The sequence below is a fragment of the Thalassophryne amazonica genome, chromosome 19 (assembly GCF_902500255.1).
Source record: "Thalassophryne amazonica chromosome 19, fThaAma1.1, whole genome shotgun sequence".
Lineage (NCBI taxonomy): Eukaryota > Metazoa > Chordata > Actinopteri > Batrachoidiformes > Batrachoididae > Thalassophryne > Thalassophryne amazonica.
In genome coordinates, this window is record NC_047121.1 from 40748618 (window position 1) to 40768037 (window position 19420).

The 19420-nt window shown below is 40.8% G+C and overlaps 1 protein-coding gene across 1 annotated transcript; it reads right to left on the minus strand.

The window, feature by feature from the left end:
* Positions 1-1346: 1346 nt before the first annotated feature.
* Positions 1347-16569, minus strand: LOC117531972 (plastin-1-like). Its single transcript, XM_034195162.1, has 16 exons — positions 16364-16569; positions 14233-14320; positions 13671-13831; positions 13431-13560; positions 11549-11681; positions 9537-9618; positions 6946-7111; positions 6690-6832; positions 6505-6600; positions 5435-5627; positions 4680-4758; positions 2352-2466; positions 2126-2259; positions 1871-1994; positions 1661-1794; positions 1347-1539 (listed from the first exon to the last, which is right to left on the minus strand). The coding sequence occupies exons 2-16, from the start codon at positions 14300-14302 to the stop codon at positions 1380-1382; spliced, it is 1920 nt and encodes a 639-aa protein (XP_034051053.1). The 5' UTR covers positions 14303-14320; positions 16364-16569; the 3' UTR covers positions 1347-1379.
* Between the last annotated feature and the right edge of the window lie 2851 nt (positions 16570-19420).

The window sequence follows — 19420 nt, forward strand, 5'->3', positions numbered from 1 at the left end:
AGGATGTTTTTCAGCAGCAGGAACTGAGAGACTAGTCAGGATTGAGGGAAAGATGAATGCAGCAATGTACAGAGACATCCTGGATGAAAACCTGCTCCAGAGCTCTCTTGACCTCAGACTGGGGTGACGGTTCATCTTTCAACATGACCCTAAACACACAGCCAAGATATCAAAGGAGTGGCTTCAGGACAACTCTGTGAATGTCCTGGAGTGCCCAGACCTGAATCAATTGAACATCTCTGGAGGCATCTGAAATGGCTGTGCACCGACGCTCCCCTTCCAACCTGAAGCTTGAGATGTGCTGCAAAGAGGAATGAGCAAAACTGCCCAAAGATAGGTGCAACAAGCTTGTGGCTTCATATTCAAGAAGACTTGAGGCTGTAATTGCTTCCAAAGGTGGATCAACAAAGTATTGAACAAAGGATGTGAATACTTAAGAACATGTAATTTCTTAGTTTTTAAAAAATATTTTTAATGAATTTGCCAAAAAACAAAAACATTTTTTCATGTGAGTAGAATTTTGAGGGAATTTTTTTATTTATTCCATACTGGATTAAGGCTGTAACATAACAAAATATGGAAAAAGTAAAGAGCTGTGAATACTTTCTGGATGTATGGCCAACCTAATCCATTTGCTAGTTTATTGTCCTTGTTAGTAGGATGGGGCAGCCAAGGAATAATTCAGTAAAAATTGGTGTGGATCCAGATCAAGCGGTGGATTCTGACTTTAATCCTTAATGCCTTTGAGGGTGGAGGAGTCTATGACTATGTCTAAGTGTGTGTTTAGGTCATCCACTGTAGATTGGACTAAGGAAAGAAGTGGGCCGACCAGCTTTGGTTGTAAGGAATTTACTTGATGTCCTTCTAAATTTCTAATTTAAGATCAATTTTAATATACGCAGTTTAAAATTATCTTCCAAGATCCAAAAGAATAAGAATGAAGACGAAACACACCAAGTGCACTTTATAGATTCTTTTTAATTATCAAATATTAGTATCAATGTTCAACATTTACAGTGTTGTTGAAAAGGCGATGGATGTATAAAGTACATCTGCTTTTCTTCATTGCCTTTTTTGTTCTTAATAAGAGAAGTAGTAAATACATGCGCTGACTCTATATAATATTTAAAAGAACATTCAGAAACTCCTTTCAGAAAATCACAAATACAGACGATCTGGTGACAACAAATTATTTGTAATCTTTGGTCGGTTTTTATGGAAAGAACAGAAATCGACCATTTCTTGTTGTGATCACATCTGTCGCATCACAGCAATGTCATGGCTGACAAATATAAAAGTATTGATGTAATTTCTTTGTAAGATGAGAAAAAAAAAGATGTAGACAGAGAGTAGATGCCATATGGACAATATGATGTTGGTTAGATCCTGGGTTGTTTGGTCACGTCAGGTTGCTTTTTGACACCATGGCCCATGAGGCAGGCGAACAACGTCAGAACCATCTTAGGATTCACCTCCACCAAATCGTCAGGCAACGCATAGACACGAGCGCCAATCTTACGGGCCAAAGAGACAGCATACCTAGAAGAAGAAGGCAGCAGATGTAATGGGCAATAACCAACAAACCATTGAGGATGAACAGAGACAAAACTTCATTTTTGATGGAAGGCCGAGACTAAATGCATCATGTCAAATCTTTTACTTGGCATTGTTGTATTTGTCTTCTTCACTCAGCACTCCTCTGTCTCCTCTCTTCACCATGTCCCACTTGACAGTACCAGGAGCAATGACATCGATCAGGTCAATTACTGGCAGACTGGTGCTGATTATCTTGTCCTGCAGGGGGCCAAGAATCAGGGTCAAGAGCAAACAGAAATACAGCATCTGCACATGCATATGTCCACATTCACACCTTGAAGCTAGTGATCTGTGTGTCCTTCCGTTTTTGACTCAGTGTTGTGTTCACCCAGTTGAGGATGATCTGATCTCCAACTTTATTTCCATCACCCAGATCTGACAACACCAGCAGTGTGTACCTGAATGACAACATGGAAACAGCAAAGGTTGCAACATTACTCGGAATCAATTCAACTTTTGCCACTTAATAATTTCAGGATTCCTTCACTGCAGTGTCAGAAAACATTTTATCCGAGCTCGGTGCACGCACCTCCTCATCAGTTGCCAGACCAGTGAAAGGGTGTGTACACGGCTCCCCTCGTTCAAATTTTCTCCCCCAATGCCAACAAGAGAGAACTGAGCTCGAGTTTTTCCCAACTCGACAGCATAGTTACAGTTCTCCAGCTACATAAGAAAAACAAGGTCATCAATTTTCTCCAAATAAAATATTTTTTCCTCACCTGTTTTTCATCAGGTTGCATATTTGCATAATGTACCTTCTTCATATTTGCCCCAAGCACAGGATAAGGTGGCCTGTTGACTTTCTTCCAGTTCACAGGAATGTTAACTTTCTCATAAAGCTGTAGAATTATTAAACCATCACACAGGTCCCTGCAAAAGACAATCACAGGTATTTATGTTTCTCGCAAAGTGAGAAATTGTCAAGCAATTATCAAAAAATTCAGATATCAGTGTTCTCAAAGTCCCAAAATGTACTGGAACTGTAAAGCTAATTTTACTTCTTACAATGGCTTACATTTTGTTTGTTTTGTCTTATTTGTTTGTTATTTATTGATCTGAATATATACATACTGAACAACAAGAGGAATGCAACACTTTTGTTTTTGCTCCTATTTTTTATGGGCTGAAGTCAAAGATCTAAAATATTTTCTATGTACACAAAAGACCTATTTCTCTCAAATATCGTTCACAAATCTGTCTCAATCTGTGCTCTTGAGCACTTCTCCTTTGCCGAAATAATCCATCCCACCCCACAGGTGTGGCATATCAAGATGCTGATTAGACAGCATGATTATTGCACAGGTGTGCCATAGGCTGGACACAATAAAGTGAGGGAGGGAAAGCGGTGGGTGTGGGAGGAGTTCGGAAAAAACCATGGAGAAGGACATTTGGTCGACACTAAGGTGCTTCTGGTGGACCGTGAGGCACCTTGGGAGAGGAAAACGGGGAACCATCCAAGTGTCTACAGTAAGGATGGGACTCTGTTGACCTCAACTGAGGAGGTAATCGGACACTGGAAGGAACACTTTGAGGAACTCCTGCATCAGACAGGAGTAGAGCTGGAAGCTGATGGAGGATTATCATCAGTTTCCCTGGTGGAGGTCACTGAGGTAGTCAAACAACTCCACACGTCCAGTTGGGAGGAGACCCCGGGGAAGACTCAGGACTAGGTGGAGATATTAGATTTCCACAATGACCTGGGAATGCACTGGTATCCCCCAGTCAAAGGTGGTTAATGTGGCCTGGAAAAGGGAAGTTTCGGGTGGGGTCCCCTGCTGGAAACTGTTGCCCCGCCCCACCAGTTTCGGATAGGTGGTTGAAGATGAGTGAGAGTGCTTGCAACTTTGTAGCTGTTAAAATGGCCAAGTGGTGGTGGCCAAGTGGTTAATTGCGCTTGGTTTCAGTTCAGAAGGTTCCGGTTCAAATTCCACCCCTGCCACATTTCTCCATGTAATGTGGAGTTGCGTCAGGAAGGGCATCTGGCGTAAAACCTGTGCCAATTTAACATGCAGATCCACCTTGGATTTGCTGTGGCGACCCAGAGTGCAAACAAGGGAGCAGCTGAAGGGACTTACTAGTGGGTCACCCCTCTGAGTCTGGTCAGCTTGAGGTTTCTTCCTCAAGAACGCCAGAGGGAGTTTGTCCTTTCCACTGTCACTTATGTGCTTGCTCTGGAAGGGATGTGAAGTGCTTTAGGCATTGATTTGGCACTTTATAAATACAATGAAATGTATTGAACTGCATGGTGAGGAAACATCGGGTATGACATTTTGGTCATGTGGCACATTTCTCTGTGCATGATCCAGCACTGTGTTGAGAACACCGGCAACTTCACAAGGTCAAGAGGACGCCCACGTTTCACCTCACTGCAATAAATAGATGGTTCCTTTGAGAGGTAGAAATACATAGGTTGTCTGTCTGGGTGGTTGCCATTCCATAGTGTACTGGGCACAGCAATGCATGGCTCCAGCGAATGCACAGTAGAATCACCAGTGTTATATTAACACTGCCAGTGAACATATGGTCCCACTCTGACCAGAGAAGGATCATATGTACACTGGCAGTGTTAATTTAACACTGTCCATGTTGGTTTCACACAGGTGACTTTACTGTGTGCTACTCCAGCCCTGAAACCTACACCACATCCCATTGCATAACATTTAACATAATTTTTCAAGTTTCTGGCTTGATTCCATTCACTAGTTCTGTCACCAAAATTCACAGCTTTGCAGGCAAGACCTAATCTACTTGATTTTGTTGTATTCTGTGCTTTGACAACCAGAAGGGCCCCCAACCTTCCAACCCTACCTTGAGTGGAGAGTAACGTAAATCCATAATGAACACCAAGATGACTGCCATTATGGAAATATTTTAAAAATGCTCCATCCGTCCTCCATAGGTGATGATTTTAGTTTTGGTTTTGTGTTGACATCTAGTCTTTTTCGAGATGTATGCAACAATTTTAATGTCCAGAATTGAGGTCATCTCAAGTCAACATTTATGAACCTACAGACACTCCCAGTGTCCTTAAGTACCCATATGATTTCTGTGTCTTTTTCTATGTCTTTTTAGACATACTGTACCAGTAGAGATGGTTGACATGAGGCGTGACACCCAATGAGTTCATCCAATTGCGAAATGTTTTCTCTTCCTTGGTCTCTCCTGGAAAGACACAAAGACAAGATTAGCTCACTTTTGCTGATTGGAGGGAAAATAATGCCAGTCTGATTTCTTTGAGGGGAAATAATTGGACTTTTGTGATTAACTGATGCACCATATCAAACTGATAGATATGTAGTAATGTTGTAGAGCAGGTTGTTGGTCTGCCAATATGCACACCTGGGTTCAAATCCCACTCATGCTACATGTCTGTATCTGTGGACATGACACTTAATCTACATGGTCTCAGTTCACTCAGCTGTAAATGGTAACGGCCTCTGTGAGGGAAGTAACCTGCATCAGAATGGCATCCTGTCCAGTGGGAGTCGTATAGTCTCATCCGCTTAACTCTACCGTATCCATAGATAAGCAACGGGCCTCTGGGCCCAGATAGGACTTACTTCCTCATATAATACTGACTTTGAAAGCACAGCTGGCTTATGGATTTTAATGAAACGTCGCATAATGGTAACACACAATATAATACACGCAGACAACTAATTTGTTATAGAGAGAGAGAGAGAGAATATATCATTCTGGGGATGTCAGCGTCATATGCCTGAATTTCAGTTCCCAAGTGTTATGGAAACATACAAAACCATTTTTAAGAGCATTTGATGATACATTTAAGGCCACTAGGAAGACTTATTTTGTTTACTGCTCACGGCATCTTTCTTACCCTCTATGTGCAGATGCTCTCCCTCGGTGTGAACCTGCTGTAGGCGAGGGTGCATGTTGAACAGGTTGGCTACAAAGGCCAAGTTGAGTTTGCTGTTTCCAGATGTGACATCGTGAGGAGAGACAAACTGTCGGCAGTCCAGCCGGGCTGCTTGCTGCAGCATCAGCTCAGCCCTTCGGTTTAAGTTTCTCTCCTTTGTACACATAAATAATAAACCATACCTGCATTAATGATGTTAACTAGTTAGTCCTGAAGGGTGATGGAAAACACAAGTGCAATAGGTGGAACAAAAGTATATAACCACGCTTTACAGTGTATTCCCTTTCAATTTGCTTTGTGTTGAAATCTAGTTATTATAAAATAACTTTATTTCTGTAGTATATCACAAAATTACAGTTAATTTTATTCCAGGTAAAGTATCAATTTTGGGGTGATTCTATGGCAAATACATATAGTGACTTTTCTCTGTGAGATCTTGTAGATGACCTGAAATTCATGTTGCATCACAACTAGAAAAAAATAAATGTAAAAAGCTCCAACAAAATATTCGTCTTCCTTTTGACAGATTTTGGCAACTCAAGTACAGTAACAACTTTGCAACAGTAACAGTAGGTTTATATTAAAATTATCTTAAAAAAGTAAATGGGAATTAGTCATGTAATAAAATTACATAAATATTAAAAGTTAGGGTAAATATTTCTGTGAGAGTATTGGGATTGGGCCCAACACTAATTTATGCAGTGTGGCAGTACCATTTGACCCTCAATTAACATGGCATCTTGTTACTGTATTTTAACCCACGTGGGCCAAAATCCTAAATTGCTTTAAGAAAAGCCAAATTGTGAGAATATTATTGATATAAGATTGTGAATCTATTATTTGAATACTAGGGAGCAAAATTATAGAGGTGGAGAGGAAAATCATTTTATGACTTAAATGGCAAAAATGGAAAGGGAATACACCTTTAACATGTTTCATAAAAATTTATATTTAGCACATTTCTATTCAGTTCTGATCATCGCTTTCCATTTCGACCTTGTGATTAAACAATTTCAGAAAATCACACTCACATTGAGACCACGCATGTCGATTTTAATGCTCTTTTTGTGGTCTTCTCGTCCATGTTGAGCGAGCTGGTGCAGCAGGTAGAAATACGTCCGTGAATCCTGCAAGGGACCAGTAAAAAGTGTGTGGGGGGGGGTGTTACACTATGTGTGGAACTTTGCACGTTTTGTTTGTCTGATCTGCAGGGCACCTTGATGTCATCACTGAAATTGTTGATAGTTTTCGTTCCTGCAATTTGCAGATGATAGTTGACCCAGCGCAGCAGCAGCTCCTCAGGAGAGACCACCAAGAGATGCTCCAGCTTTTCCGAATCTCCCAGAAGGCCGATGAGACCTACGATTAAATCGACAACAATGAATGTGTATTCTGTTGCGTTTTTGCTCAGTGAGTTTGACATGTTTAATCATTGGGAAACTACAGGCATCTGTCTGTGTGTGCACACTGACCTTCAGTCCTACCAACTTCTATGTCAGCAAAGAGGCCAACTTTGATAACCTGCCAGAGGAGACCCATGACCAGATGGGGCTTCCCAGCCATCAGGTCAATGGCATCAATGCTGATCACAGTGCAGCCGATGGCTGAGGCCGAGTTCAAAGCCAGCACCAGATTCTCCTACAAACACAGGATACAATTTTCTTTAGTACAGAGTGACCCCCCCCCCGCCGCCCACACAAAAAACCCCAGAATGCTTAAAAATTATAATAAATCCTAAATCCTGTAAATAAATCCTAAATCGTCTTCAAATCCTACAAAGACAATTGGTACAATAGTCTTCCCAACATGTCCCCAACAGGTCAACCAAGGAAAAAACATTTTGCCTGGATTTTGCCAACGAATCGTACCATTTGGAGCATAATTTGGAAAGAACATGACATTTATGCAAAGCGACCAGATAAATGAAACTTCGGGGAATGATTGTACACAGACTGAGGTTGTAGGATTTATTACAATTTTTATGGGTTCTGGGTTTTTTTGGGCCTCTTCAGGTCGGTGGAGTGTCCTTGCCTCAAGTAGAGGAGTTTAAGTATCTCGGGGTCTTGTTCACGAGTGAGGGACGGATGGAGCGTGAGATCGATAGACGGATCGGTGCAGCATCTGCAGTGATGCGGTCGCTGTATCGGACCGTCGTGGTGAAGAGAGAGCTGAGTAGGGGGGCAAAGCTCTCGATTTACCGATCGATCTACGTTCTGATCCTCACCTGTGGTCATGAGATTTGGCTCATGACCGAAAGAACGAGATTCGGAGTACAAGCGGTCGAGATGATTTCCTCCGCAGGGTGGCTGGGCGGTCCCTTAGAGATAGGGTGAGGAGCTCAGTCACTCGGGAGGAGCTCGAGAGTCGAGCCGCTGCTTCTCCACGTCGAAAGGAGCCAGTTGAGGTGGGCTCGGGCATCTTTCCGGATGCCCCCTGGACGCCTCGCTGGAGAGGTTTCCCGGGCACATCCCATCAGGAGGAGGCCCCGGGGAAGACCCAGGACACGCTGGAGGACTACGTCTCTTGGCTGGCTTGGAACGCCTCGGGGTTCCCCCTGAGGAGCTGGGGGAGGTGTGTGTGGATTGGAAGGTCTGGGCAGCTTTGCTTGAGCTGCTGCCCCCGCGAACCCGACTCCGGAAAAAAGCGGAAGAAAATGGTGGATGGATGGATGGATGTTTTTTTTTGGGGGGGGGGGGGGGGGGGGGTTGTCACCCTATGTAAAGACAAACAATAACTACAAGCTAATTGCACCCATTCATTTCTCGTTGCTATTTTTTCAACACCAGAAGGCGCAAATCAAGTGCAAGTTTTCAAAACATTTGTTTCTATACAGTTGGCACTGTTTAGAAAAGAGCGTAAAGTCTTCAGTTTGAACCGGAGTCTAGAATAATGTTCGGAATATGAGTGTAGATTTGGTGCAAAGATTCTGAAACATTCCGGAACAGCGCTTTGAGTTTGACATGACTCTTTGCAGAAGTGGGAGTAAGTCACCATTAAGTCACTCTCAAGTCATGAATCAGCAAGTCCCAAGTCAAGGCTAAAGTCATATGACCACCAAGTGTTTGCAAGCTGACTTGAGACTTGACTTGGGACTTGCAGATTGATGACCTTTGAGAATGACTTGACAGTGACTTACTCCCATATCTACTACTTTGCAGTACAGGCAAAAAGTTTTGATACCTTAAATTTTAAATTAGTGAACAAAAAAGCGTGATTTGTTGACCTGCTCCTGGCTGTATTACAAGTACTAATTTCTTACAGTTACTGTAATACGACACAGACTATCACTGCAATCCAACATCCAACAAACAGTTTTTTTGTTTGTTTTGTTTTTGTTTTTTGCACAGTGGTATAGTGGAACTGTTTTTCAGTGTCAATTCAGCTCTCGACAAGTGTATTTTAACACTCTAACAGTGTCAAAGGTTGAGTGAGTAATGAAAGTTCTTGTAACACATGCTGAGTTTTCAATCCTATGACAGCGCTGTCGCTTCATAACCAGAAGGTTGTGAGTTCAAACTCAACCTGAGACATTTACCTGTGATATTCCTGTAAAAAAACACCAAAACAATTACACTCTTAAATTCAAACTGTGTCAAAGTACTTCGATCTTGTTAAAATGAAGGGCAAAGTTGCAGAAAAATGCAGGGATTTAAATAAAAACATCAGAAAATGCAAATTTTATAAATAAAATGAAAAAGCTATGTTCAAATTATTGAATATTTTGCTCTGTGATAGTTAACAACCAACTGCATGTTGACCTCAAGTAAACATTTTTGGTTTTGGAGATACTGAGTTTTGCATTTGAACCCTTCAAATACTCTTTCATATATAAGAAACTCACGCTGCAAGAAATCAGAAAGTTAACACGACAAAATAGTTAAGATCTTAATGCTATAAAACTTGGAATTGGTGAGAATTATATAATGTGAGGAACACTTAATTTCAACACAATGCAAATTGGTGCATAGTGTTTAATGTTTAATGTTTAATTTAATGTTTAATTTTAAGGACACTGTGTTACGCATGAATAGGATAAATGAATGAAGGGTGTCGCTGCACTCACTGTCATTTTGAAGGTGGTGAGTTTCTTTGTGTTGATCACTCGTTCATCAATCGTGTCAGGCTGAGAATGGTTGATCATTTTACTGAAAAAGGGCAAAGAGGATGATGAAACTACTGAGTCAGGGAGGATAAAGTGAGTGAGTGAGTGAGTGAGTGATCAAGCTAGTACATGTGTGAAAGTGTGAATACTTGAGTAATCAATTAATGAGTGAGTGAACTAGTATGTGACTAACTGAGTGAGTGAGAATAAAGAAGTAATGAATGACTGAGGGGAATACTATAAGAATGAGTGTGAATAAGTGTGTAATGAATGAAAGACTGTGTAAACCAATACATGAGTGATGTTTGAGTGAGTGAGTGTGTGAGTCAGTCAGAGAGAGATAAGTGTGTAATGAATGGAGTGAGTGAACAAATCATGATGACTGGGTGAGCAAACATTAATTATGAGTAAATATGAATTGAATGAGTGAGTGAGTGAGTGAGTGAGTGAGTGAGTGAGTGAGTGAGTGAGTGAGAGAACCAATACATGGGTGACTGGGTTAGTGAGTGAGTGAGTGAGTAAACGTACGTGTTGAAGCATGAATATAATTAATCAATTAATGATGAATGAACTAATACATGAGTGATATTTAGTGAGTGAGTGTGTGAGTCAGTCAGGGAGAGAGAATAGTGTGTAATGAATGGAGTGAGTGAACCAATACATGAGTGACTGGGTGAGCAAACATTAATTATGAGTAAATATTAATTGATGAGTGAGTGAGTGAGTGAGTGAGTGAGTGAGTAATGAATGAAAGAGTGAGAGAACCAATACACGAGTGACTGGGTTAGTGAGTGAGTGAGTGAGTAAACTAGTACATTTGTGGAAGCATGAATACATGAGTAATCAATTAATGAGTGAATGAACTAATACATGAGTGATATTGAGTGAGTGAGTGTGTGAGTCAGTCAGGGAGAGAGAATAAGTGTGTAATGAATGGAGTGAGTGAACCAATACATGAGTGACTGGGTGAGTAAACATTAATTAATGAGCAAATTGAGTGATGAGTGAGTGAGTGATGAAGGGAGTAAAGGGAGTGATGGAGGAGTAAGGGAGTAATGAATAAAAGAGTGAGAGAACCAATACACAAGTGACTGGGTTAGTGCATGAGTGAGTGAGGAGTGAGTAAACTAGTACATGTGTGGAAGTACATGTGAGTAATCAATTAATGAGTGAATGAACTAATACATGAGTGAGTGAGTGAGTGAATGAGTAAACTAGTACATGTGTGGAAGTACATGTGAGTAATCAATTAACGAGTGAATGAACTAATACATGAGTGAGTGAGTGAGGAGATAAGGAAGCAATGACTAAGTGAGGGGAATACTATGAGTGTGAATAAGTGTGTATGAATGAAAAACTGAACAAACCATTGAGTGAGTGAGTGACTGATCAAGCTAGTACATGTGTGAAAGTGTGAATACTTGAGTAATCAATTTGTGAGTGAGTGAACTAGTATGTGACTAACTGAGTGAGTGAGAATAAAGAAGTAATGAATGACTGAGGGCAATACTATAAGAATGAGTGTGAATAGGTGTGTAATGAATGAGCGAGTGAGTGAGTGAGTGAGTAAGAATATACGTAATAAATGAAAGAGTGTGTGAACCAGTACATGTGATGTTTAGTGATGAGTGAGGCAGTCAGTCAGGGAGAGAGAATAAGTGTAATGAATGGAGTGAGTGAACCAATACACGAGTGACTGGGTGAGTAACATTAATTAATGAGAGTAAATAATTAATGAATGAGTGAGTGAGTGATGGAGGGAATAAGGGAGTAATGAATGAAAGAGTGAGAGAACTAATACACAAGTGACTGGGTTAGTGAGTGAGTGAGGATAAGGAAGCAGTGACTGAGTGAGGGAATACTATAAGAATGAGTGTGAATAAGTGAGTAATGAATGAAAAACTGAATGAACCAACATGTGAGTGAGTGAGTGAGTGATATGACACATGAGAGTGGTTCTCTACGTGCATTACCACAGCAGGATGCCGTCTCGGACTGAGGTGAAGAGACTGTCATTGTCGGGGTTCATAGGCAACAAATGTTTGCAGTCGGGATCGTTGGCCAACGCCTTGTTGATCCAGTTGACAAATGCCACCTTCTCCTCATCTACACATACACACATACAGTGAGGAAAATAAGTATTTGAACACCCTGCGATTTTGCCAAGTTCTCCCACTTAGAAATCATGGAGGGGTCTGAAATTTTCATCTTAGGTGCATGTCCACTGTGAGAGACATAATCTAAAAAAAAAAAAAAAAATAAATAAAAAAAAATCAGAAATCACAATGTATGATTTTTTTAATAATTTATTTGTATGTTACTGCTGCAAATAAGTATTGAACACCTACCAACCAGCGAGAGTTCTGGCTCTCACAGACCTGTTCATTTTTCTTTAAGAAGCCCTCTTATTCTGCACTCTTTACCTGCATTAATTGCACCTGTTTGAACTTGTTACCTGTATAAAAGACACCTGTTCACACACTCGTCAATCACACTCCAACCTGTCCACCATAGCCAAGACCAAAGAGCTGTCTAAGGACACCAGGGACAAAACTGTAGAGCTGCACAAGGCTGTGATGGACTACAGGACAACAGGCAAGCAGCTTGGTCGAAGACAACAACTGTTATGATTATTTATTAGAAAGTGGAAGAAACACAAGATGACTGTCAATCTCCCTCAGTCTGGGATTCCATGCAAGATCTCATTTGTGGGGTAAGGATGATTCTGAGAAAGCTCAGAACTACACAGGACCTGGTCAATAACCTGAAGAGAGCTGGGACCACAGTCACAAAGATTACATTAGTAACACATGATGCTGTCATGGTTTAAATCCTGCAGGGCAGCAAGGTCCCCCTGCTCAAGCCAGCACATGTCCAGGCCCGTTTGAAGTTCACCAGTGACCATCTGGATGATCCACAGGAGGCATGGGAGAAGGTCATGTGGTCAGACGAGACCAGAATAGAGCTTTTTGGAATCAACTCCACTTACCATGTTTATAGGATGAGAACAACCCCAAGAAAACCATCCCAAACGTGAAGCATGAGGGTGGAAACATCATAGTCTGGGGTGCTCTTCTGCAAAGGGGACAGGACAACTGCACCGTATTGAAGGGAGGATGGATGGGGTCATGTATTGCAAGATTTTGGCAAACAACCTCCTTCCCTCAGTAAGAGCATTGAAGATGGGTCATGGCTGGGTCTTCCAGCATGACAATGACCCCAAATGCACAGCCAGGGCAACTAAGGAGGGGCTCCGTAAGAAGCATTTCAAGGTCCTGGAGTGGCCTGGCCAGTCTCCAGACCTGAACTCAATAGAAAATCTTTGGAGGGAGCTGAAACTCCAAACCTGAAAGATCTAGAGAAGATCTGTATGAAGGAGTGGACCAAAATCCCTGCTGCAGTGTGTGAAAACCTGGTGAAAAACTACAGGAAACGTATGACCTCTGTAATTGCAAAAAAGGCTACTGTACCAAATTTAACATTGATTTTCACAGGTGTTCAAATACTTATTTGTAGCAATAACATACAAATAAATTATTTAAAAAAAAAAAAATCATACATTGTGATTTCTGGATTTTTTTTTTTTTTAGATTATGTCTCTCACAGTGGACATGCACCTAAGATGAAAATTTCAGACTCCTCCATGATTTCTAAGTGGGAGAACTTGCAAAATCGCAGGGTGTTGAAATACTCCTCACTGTATAATAGAGTGTCCTACATATGCAGCATATACATGATGATATTCATGTGTTCACAATTATGCCACAAACATCATCATAAATTAACGTATAAATGTATGACTAGCATGTGTAAACAGGCAGACGGAAAACAGATACACAGAGGTCTCCGTCTCACCAGAGTAAGAGTGTTGTGTCCCTTCGCTGGAGATTCCTGATATTCCTCCAAAGGAGCGGATCCCATCTCTTCTGGAGATGCATTTCCGAAATGACTCACTGAGCTCCTTACTCTTCAGCTCTTGATAAATCTACTCGTAAACACATGCACGAGTATGTTATAAACTCAGCACTATGGACAGTGCCATGAAAATAAGAGAGCACAAGGATGGAACACATCACAGTCTGTATCAGAACTTACAGAGACAAATTCATCAAAGCTGATTTTCTCGTCCTTGTTGGTATCTCCAGCAATAAAGGTCTCGATGATCTCTCGCACCTTGTAACCTGGCAGGTAATAATTTGCTTCTCTGAAGAGCTCGTGAAGCTCAAAGTCACTCACATACCCGCTGTTATCGATATCTGAACAGAAATAAATACGTGCAGTAAGCAGTTACAGTTATTAATCTATAAAAGCCATGATAACTGCTGAGCAGAGTTACTTAGACTTACTAGATAGGACACAGATATTAAAAATAATACGATTGGCCTATTCTCAGTCTCACTTCAAACCTGCTTTTCATTCATCAGCTGCATTTTTCCATTAATTTCTGGATGATATTCTGCATTTCCTTGTAATTTTACTTTCACAATGACCTCACTGATAAAATCTAACAACCTATCATCTTTTTGTGCAACACTAACTAGCAAAGTTCAAAATTAACAATCTCAGCCATAAAGATGACTTATGTAAGAGAATCACACTTTATGACTAGCAGTAAAACACAACTCCGCAGCGAGTACCGGCTGCTTGTGAAACTGACCGATTCTGTTAAAAGCGTCTCGGAGCTCCTCCAGATCCCCTCTGGAAATATGTGTGATATGATTCTCCATGGCTTATTCTTTGTGTACCTGAAGGACACAAAAATACCTTAGAAATCACACACTTTCCAACCAGTTAATCCTGTGGCTCATTTCAGTGAAGAATTCTGCCCTCCAATCTGTTTTTCTACTTTGACTAATCTGGTAATGTGACTGATTGGAGTGAAAACCTGCAGACTGTTGAATCTCCAAAGTGCTTTAAATAATAAATAAAACAAAGTTTGACAAAAAAAAAAGTGCACTAATGGCAAATATACCACTTGGTCAACTAGCTGAGTTGAATCAACTCATTTATACTACACAGGGGCATGAAGATTGTAAGATCACATTTGACCCCAATGACCTTGACCTTCACTCAAATGACTGACCTCTAGTTGACCTCACCTGGGCAATTCTGGAATTTGCCTAAGTGTGTTCCCCATTTGGTCCAAATTGGGTTGATGTAAAATTCCTCGACCTTTGCCAAAATTGAATTTTTTAAGGGTAATTTCAGGGCTGACATACCAAGTTTGGCAGCAATCAAAGGAACTGGGAAGAGTAGGCCTACAAACAAACAAGCAAACCTGACCTCACATAACTCCAATGACCTTGTCTCCAGTGATTGATCTTAGGCAAATCCAACCTTGTCTGGACTAGAACCCACTCACATATGTGTGACAACTTTATTGGACATCAGAGTGAAAGAATCAAACATAATTTTGATTGTAGACCCCACTGACCTTGACCTTTTCCAAAACAAATCTCTTACATGCAATTCCTGGGTCAACACACATGCACACAACAAGATGGGTGGAAACTGACCCAACTACCTTGGAGGATTTGGTGGAATACACATGTGCGCAGGTCCTATTTGACACCCAGTGCAACTCAGTGGACATCCAAGCATAGTTGTCATTGGTACGTTCAAAGGAATGTAGCTGTCATTTTTATGCCTTGCACCCACTTGTCTGTGTACTCAAAGGGTGTTTGCCTTTAAATGAGTTGTAGTCAGGTGCAGTGCCAGTACACAGAGATTGTGAGGCAGCAGAACGTGACTACACCACAAACCACCTGGTTTAGAGTCTAAAGAGTTTTTTCTGTTTATACAACACAATACTCAGATATAACTCACATAGTGGGCATCATGAAGCACACCCAGGGATGCCCATTGGTGCATCAAACTAGAATGAAACTGAACTGATGGCAAAAATTAAGAAGAAATGACTCTAAAACCTGATGGAAATATGCAAAACTTTAACATCACTTGTTTTCTCCTGCTAGTTGATGCTACTTTTCTTTCTCCTGACTGCAGGTACCAAAACTGAGCCGACCACTGAACCATCCTGTATGCACCTGATGGGATATGGAGGAGAATGGGTGACTGAAAATAGAGGCAAAGGAGGTGTTGCAGGAATGAGATAGTCAAATGCTTCACCTCAGGGAGCCTTGGTGACAGCTCTAGTTAATGATGTGCTTGTGTGCTCTGATGTCTTGCACGCAAATTTTTTGCCTCACCACAGAACCACTCACTTGTGTCAGTCATCTAAACAGAATTGTGTCGGGTTCAGATACACCTGCATCATAAAGGGAATGACAGATGGCACTCTGATTGTTGGAATTCATGAGTAATTAACTAGCAAAATACAAGCCCTTATAGATAACAAGATAGAGTCTTTGTGACTCCATAAGGAAGGGTGAGATCAATGTCAGATTTTACAGTGTCAACAGGATATGTACTGATATGTGATGTCATAAGGCAGTTTCTTAAAGTCCCCGACAGAGTTAAAGGGAAAGATCTGTATCTGCCTCGAAATTGAGTGAACTCTTCACTTTTCCATTTGCCATTAAACATTCAGAAAAGGGGGCAATCACATAACATATTTGCAGAGGTAATCAGAAAGTGACTTCGATCTCACAGCAGGACACGGACCTTTCTCAACTCTGCCACAACTAGTAACACAAACTGACAACCAATAACTAATCCATACACCTTAGAGGAACTTCCTGTGGAAAAAAATTAAATAAAGTAGCCTTTTAAAGCTTTACTTGAGGAATAGGAAGACAGATTAAGAGCGATGTAGGAGATGCATGTACCTTCATAAGAGTTTCAGATAGTCCAGTTCAGGGATGTTAGCCTGTCAGCGTATATATGGAGACCCAACCACGGGACAGGAGTGCAGATATATGAGGGTCCGGCAAAAGGCGAGTGCAGGTTGGATCCCAGAGAGGCTGGAGAACTGATTATCTCTCCAAGGAGGAGTTGCAGGAGACAAGGAGGACCTTTGGTCTGCGTGGCTCATGACACAGGTTGTAACCTGATGGTTAACATTTAACATCTCGGCTGTGTCATTATGTTAATGCCATTACAAAGGTGTTCAAGTTATGCAACTGTCCCTTCTTGGGGAATTATTTTCAGTCGAGATTTAGAACACAAACACAATGTCACATATAATACACCTGAGGAAGATGAAATATTACATTTCTAAATATCGCCTAAAATGAGTCCATAAACACAGATTATCTGGAAAAATTCTCAGCGTTTATGTTGATGAACAAGTCACTTCAGCCACCTGTGACATAAAATCAGGACAAGCAGATATGAATGCATACAATGTACAAGTAAGAGGCCTTTCAGATCGTGCAGTTTCCTGTCTGAGTAATAATGATGAGCAGTTATTAACTATTTTTGCCCTGCAACTGCTAACGCAGAAAGACTTTTTACAACTTTACTCTTTTACCAGAATGAACAAACTAGAACTATAATTGTGGCTCTAGATACAAACCAAATTTAAAAAGTGGAATATTGACGCATTTTGTGGTTAGTATACCCTTTTAGGAAAGCTGAACCTATGGGCAAAAGTCAAGGCAGAAAAATGCTTTAACATTTAGCTTAGTGGTTTCCAAGCTACTTGTAGCCAAAACAAAAATAAACAAATTATCCATTCCATTTATTTTGTTTTTTTGGGGGGAGGCATAAAAATGAACTTTAACATATAGACCTTTAATTAGAATTAAAAAATAAAAATCAACTGTGATAATGCTAACCTGATAAACTGCCAAAAGGTTTTAGCGGAAGCTACTGCTAACCGCTAACTTTTATTTATAAGAATTTAGCCTTGGCTTGGTTTTTGTTTTGTTTTTCTAAATCCTAGAAAAACAGAGATAAAGAGCTGAAATTTGAATATGTTGTAGTGAAAAATGGAAGTTACCATAAAGGTAGCCAAGATGATTTATTTACTTTATTTAAAAGGGACAACAGTTCAAACATAAATGATGCACTGTACCAAATTAGAGGGAAAAAAGTCCTATCTGCTTGACTCTAGAGATAAGCACCAACAGGCTTCAGCGCCCATATAGGATTTACTTCCTTTCACCATACAGTTTATTCACAATACAGAAAGTATTAAATGAATAAAAAATACAAATGATTTTAGGATTTACAAACATTTTTGACCATTAAACATTCTTTAAAAAAGAAAAAAAGAAAAAAGGTTAGGTGACTTAAACTCATTGAGTCCCTTTGGCAAGTCCCTTATTTTCACTCGCGGTCACTACAGCAGATACGAGGTGGATCTGCATATTGATTTGGTACAAGTTCTACACCGATTACCCTTCATGAGGCAACTTCACATTGGAGATTGGGTAGACATGGGGTTTTAATTGGGAACCATACACTAGAAACACGTGCACTTAACCCCTTGGCCACCACCCCTACCCAGGTGACTTATACTCAGTGGAACAAAATTTTGTAGATACTAACTGGTTGGGTAATGGTTTTTAAAGTTATCTGAAAAGCTAACCCGCTAACAAAAACAGTTAGCTTTCCTAATTAGCTGTTAGCTGAACTGTGCCCACTGTGGAGGGTCCACTGGTCCTAACCTTTTATTATTCATGGTGTATATAACCATAGGCGTAGGAGGGGGGCAACTGCCACAAAATGCTCAAATTTGAGCAGATGGGCTGGGAAATTCTGGCATGGGCCATGTTAAGGAAAATGTGTTTATGTCTAAAAAAAATATTCCAAAGGCCATGAAAAAAAATACTGATGATGAAATTTTACTCGCAAGTGTGATGACCATCATCAGTGTAGAAGTAGAACAGATGTCTTCAACTCTACAGAGTCTAGTGCCAGGGTCTAGGGTTGTAAATGCCAGCATGAAGCCCAGTCCTACCAGTCCAAAGCCCAAGCAGTGCTGCCTTGTGAGGGAGCGTAAGAGAACTAAAGGCCACCTGTGGGCCAACCAAAGAGGTTACAAACAGTGGGGAAAATAAGTATTTGACCCCCTGTCAGTTTTGCAGGTTTTCCCTCTTCAATACAAAGTCTTTCAGGATGGAGAGGTCTGTAATTTTTATTGTAGGTACACTTCAACTGTGAGAGACAGAACCTAAAAAAATTTCAGAAAATCAGATTGTATGATTTTTAAATAATTAATTTGCATTTTATTGCATAAAATAAGTATTTGAACCCCTACCAACCAGCAAGAATTCTGGCTCACACAGACCTGTTCATTTTTCTTTAAGAAGCCCTCTTATTCTGCACTCTTTACCTGCATTAATTGCACCTGTTTGAACTTGTTACCTGTACAAAAGACACCTGTTCACACACTCAATCAATCACACTCCAACCTGTCCACCATAGCCAAGACCAAAGAGCTGTCTAAGGACACCAGGGACAAAACTGTAGACCTGCACAAGGCTGGAATGGACTACAGGACAACATGCAAGCAGCTTGGTAGAAGACAACAACTGTTATGATTATTTATTAGAAAGTGGAAGAACACAAGATGACTGTCAATCTCCCTCAGTCTGGGATTCCATGCAAGATCTCACTTTGTGGGGTAAGGATGATTCTGAGAAAGCTCAGAACTACACAGGTCCTGGTCAATGACCTGAAGAGAGCTGGGACCACAGTCACAAAGATTACATTAGTAACACATGATGCTGTCATGGTTTAAAATCCTGCAGGGCAGCAAAGTCCCCCTGCTCAAGCCAGCACATGTCCAGGCCTGTTTGAAGTTCACCAGTGACCATCTGGATGATCCAGAGGAGGCACTGAGAAGGTCATGTGGTCAGATGAGACCAAAATAGAGCTTTTTGGCATCACCTCCACTTACCATGTTTAGATGAGGAGGATGAGAACAACCCCAAGAA

Coding starts and splice junctions, on each gene's coding strand:
- LOC117531972 (XM_034195162.1), bottom strand. CDS start 14,302: ATGGAGAATCATATCACACATATTTCCAGAGGGGATCTGGAGGAGCTC. Junction 9,619..11,548: donor CGAGACGGCATCCTGCTGTG/GTAATGCACGTA, acceptor GCCCTTTTTCAG/TAAAATGATCAACCATTCTC. Junction 1,995..2,125: donor GTCTGGCAACTGATGAGGAG/GTGCGTGCACCG, acceptor GTTGTCATTCAG/GTACACACTGCTGGTGTTGT.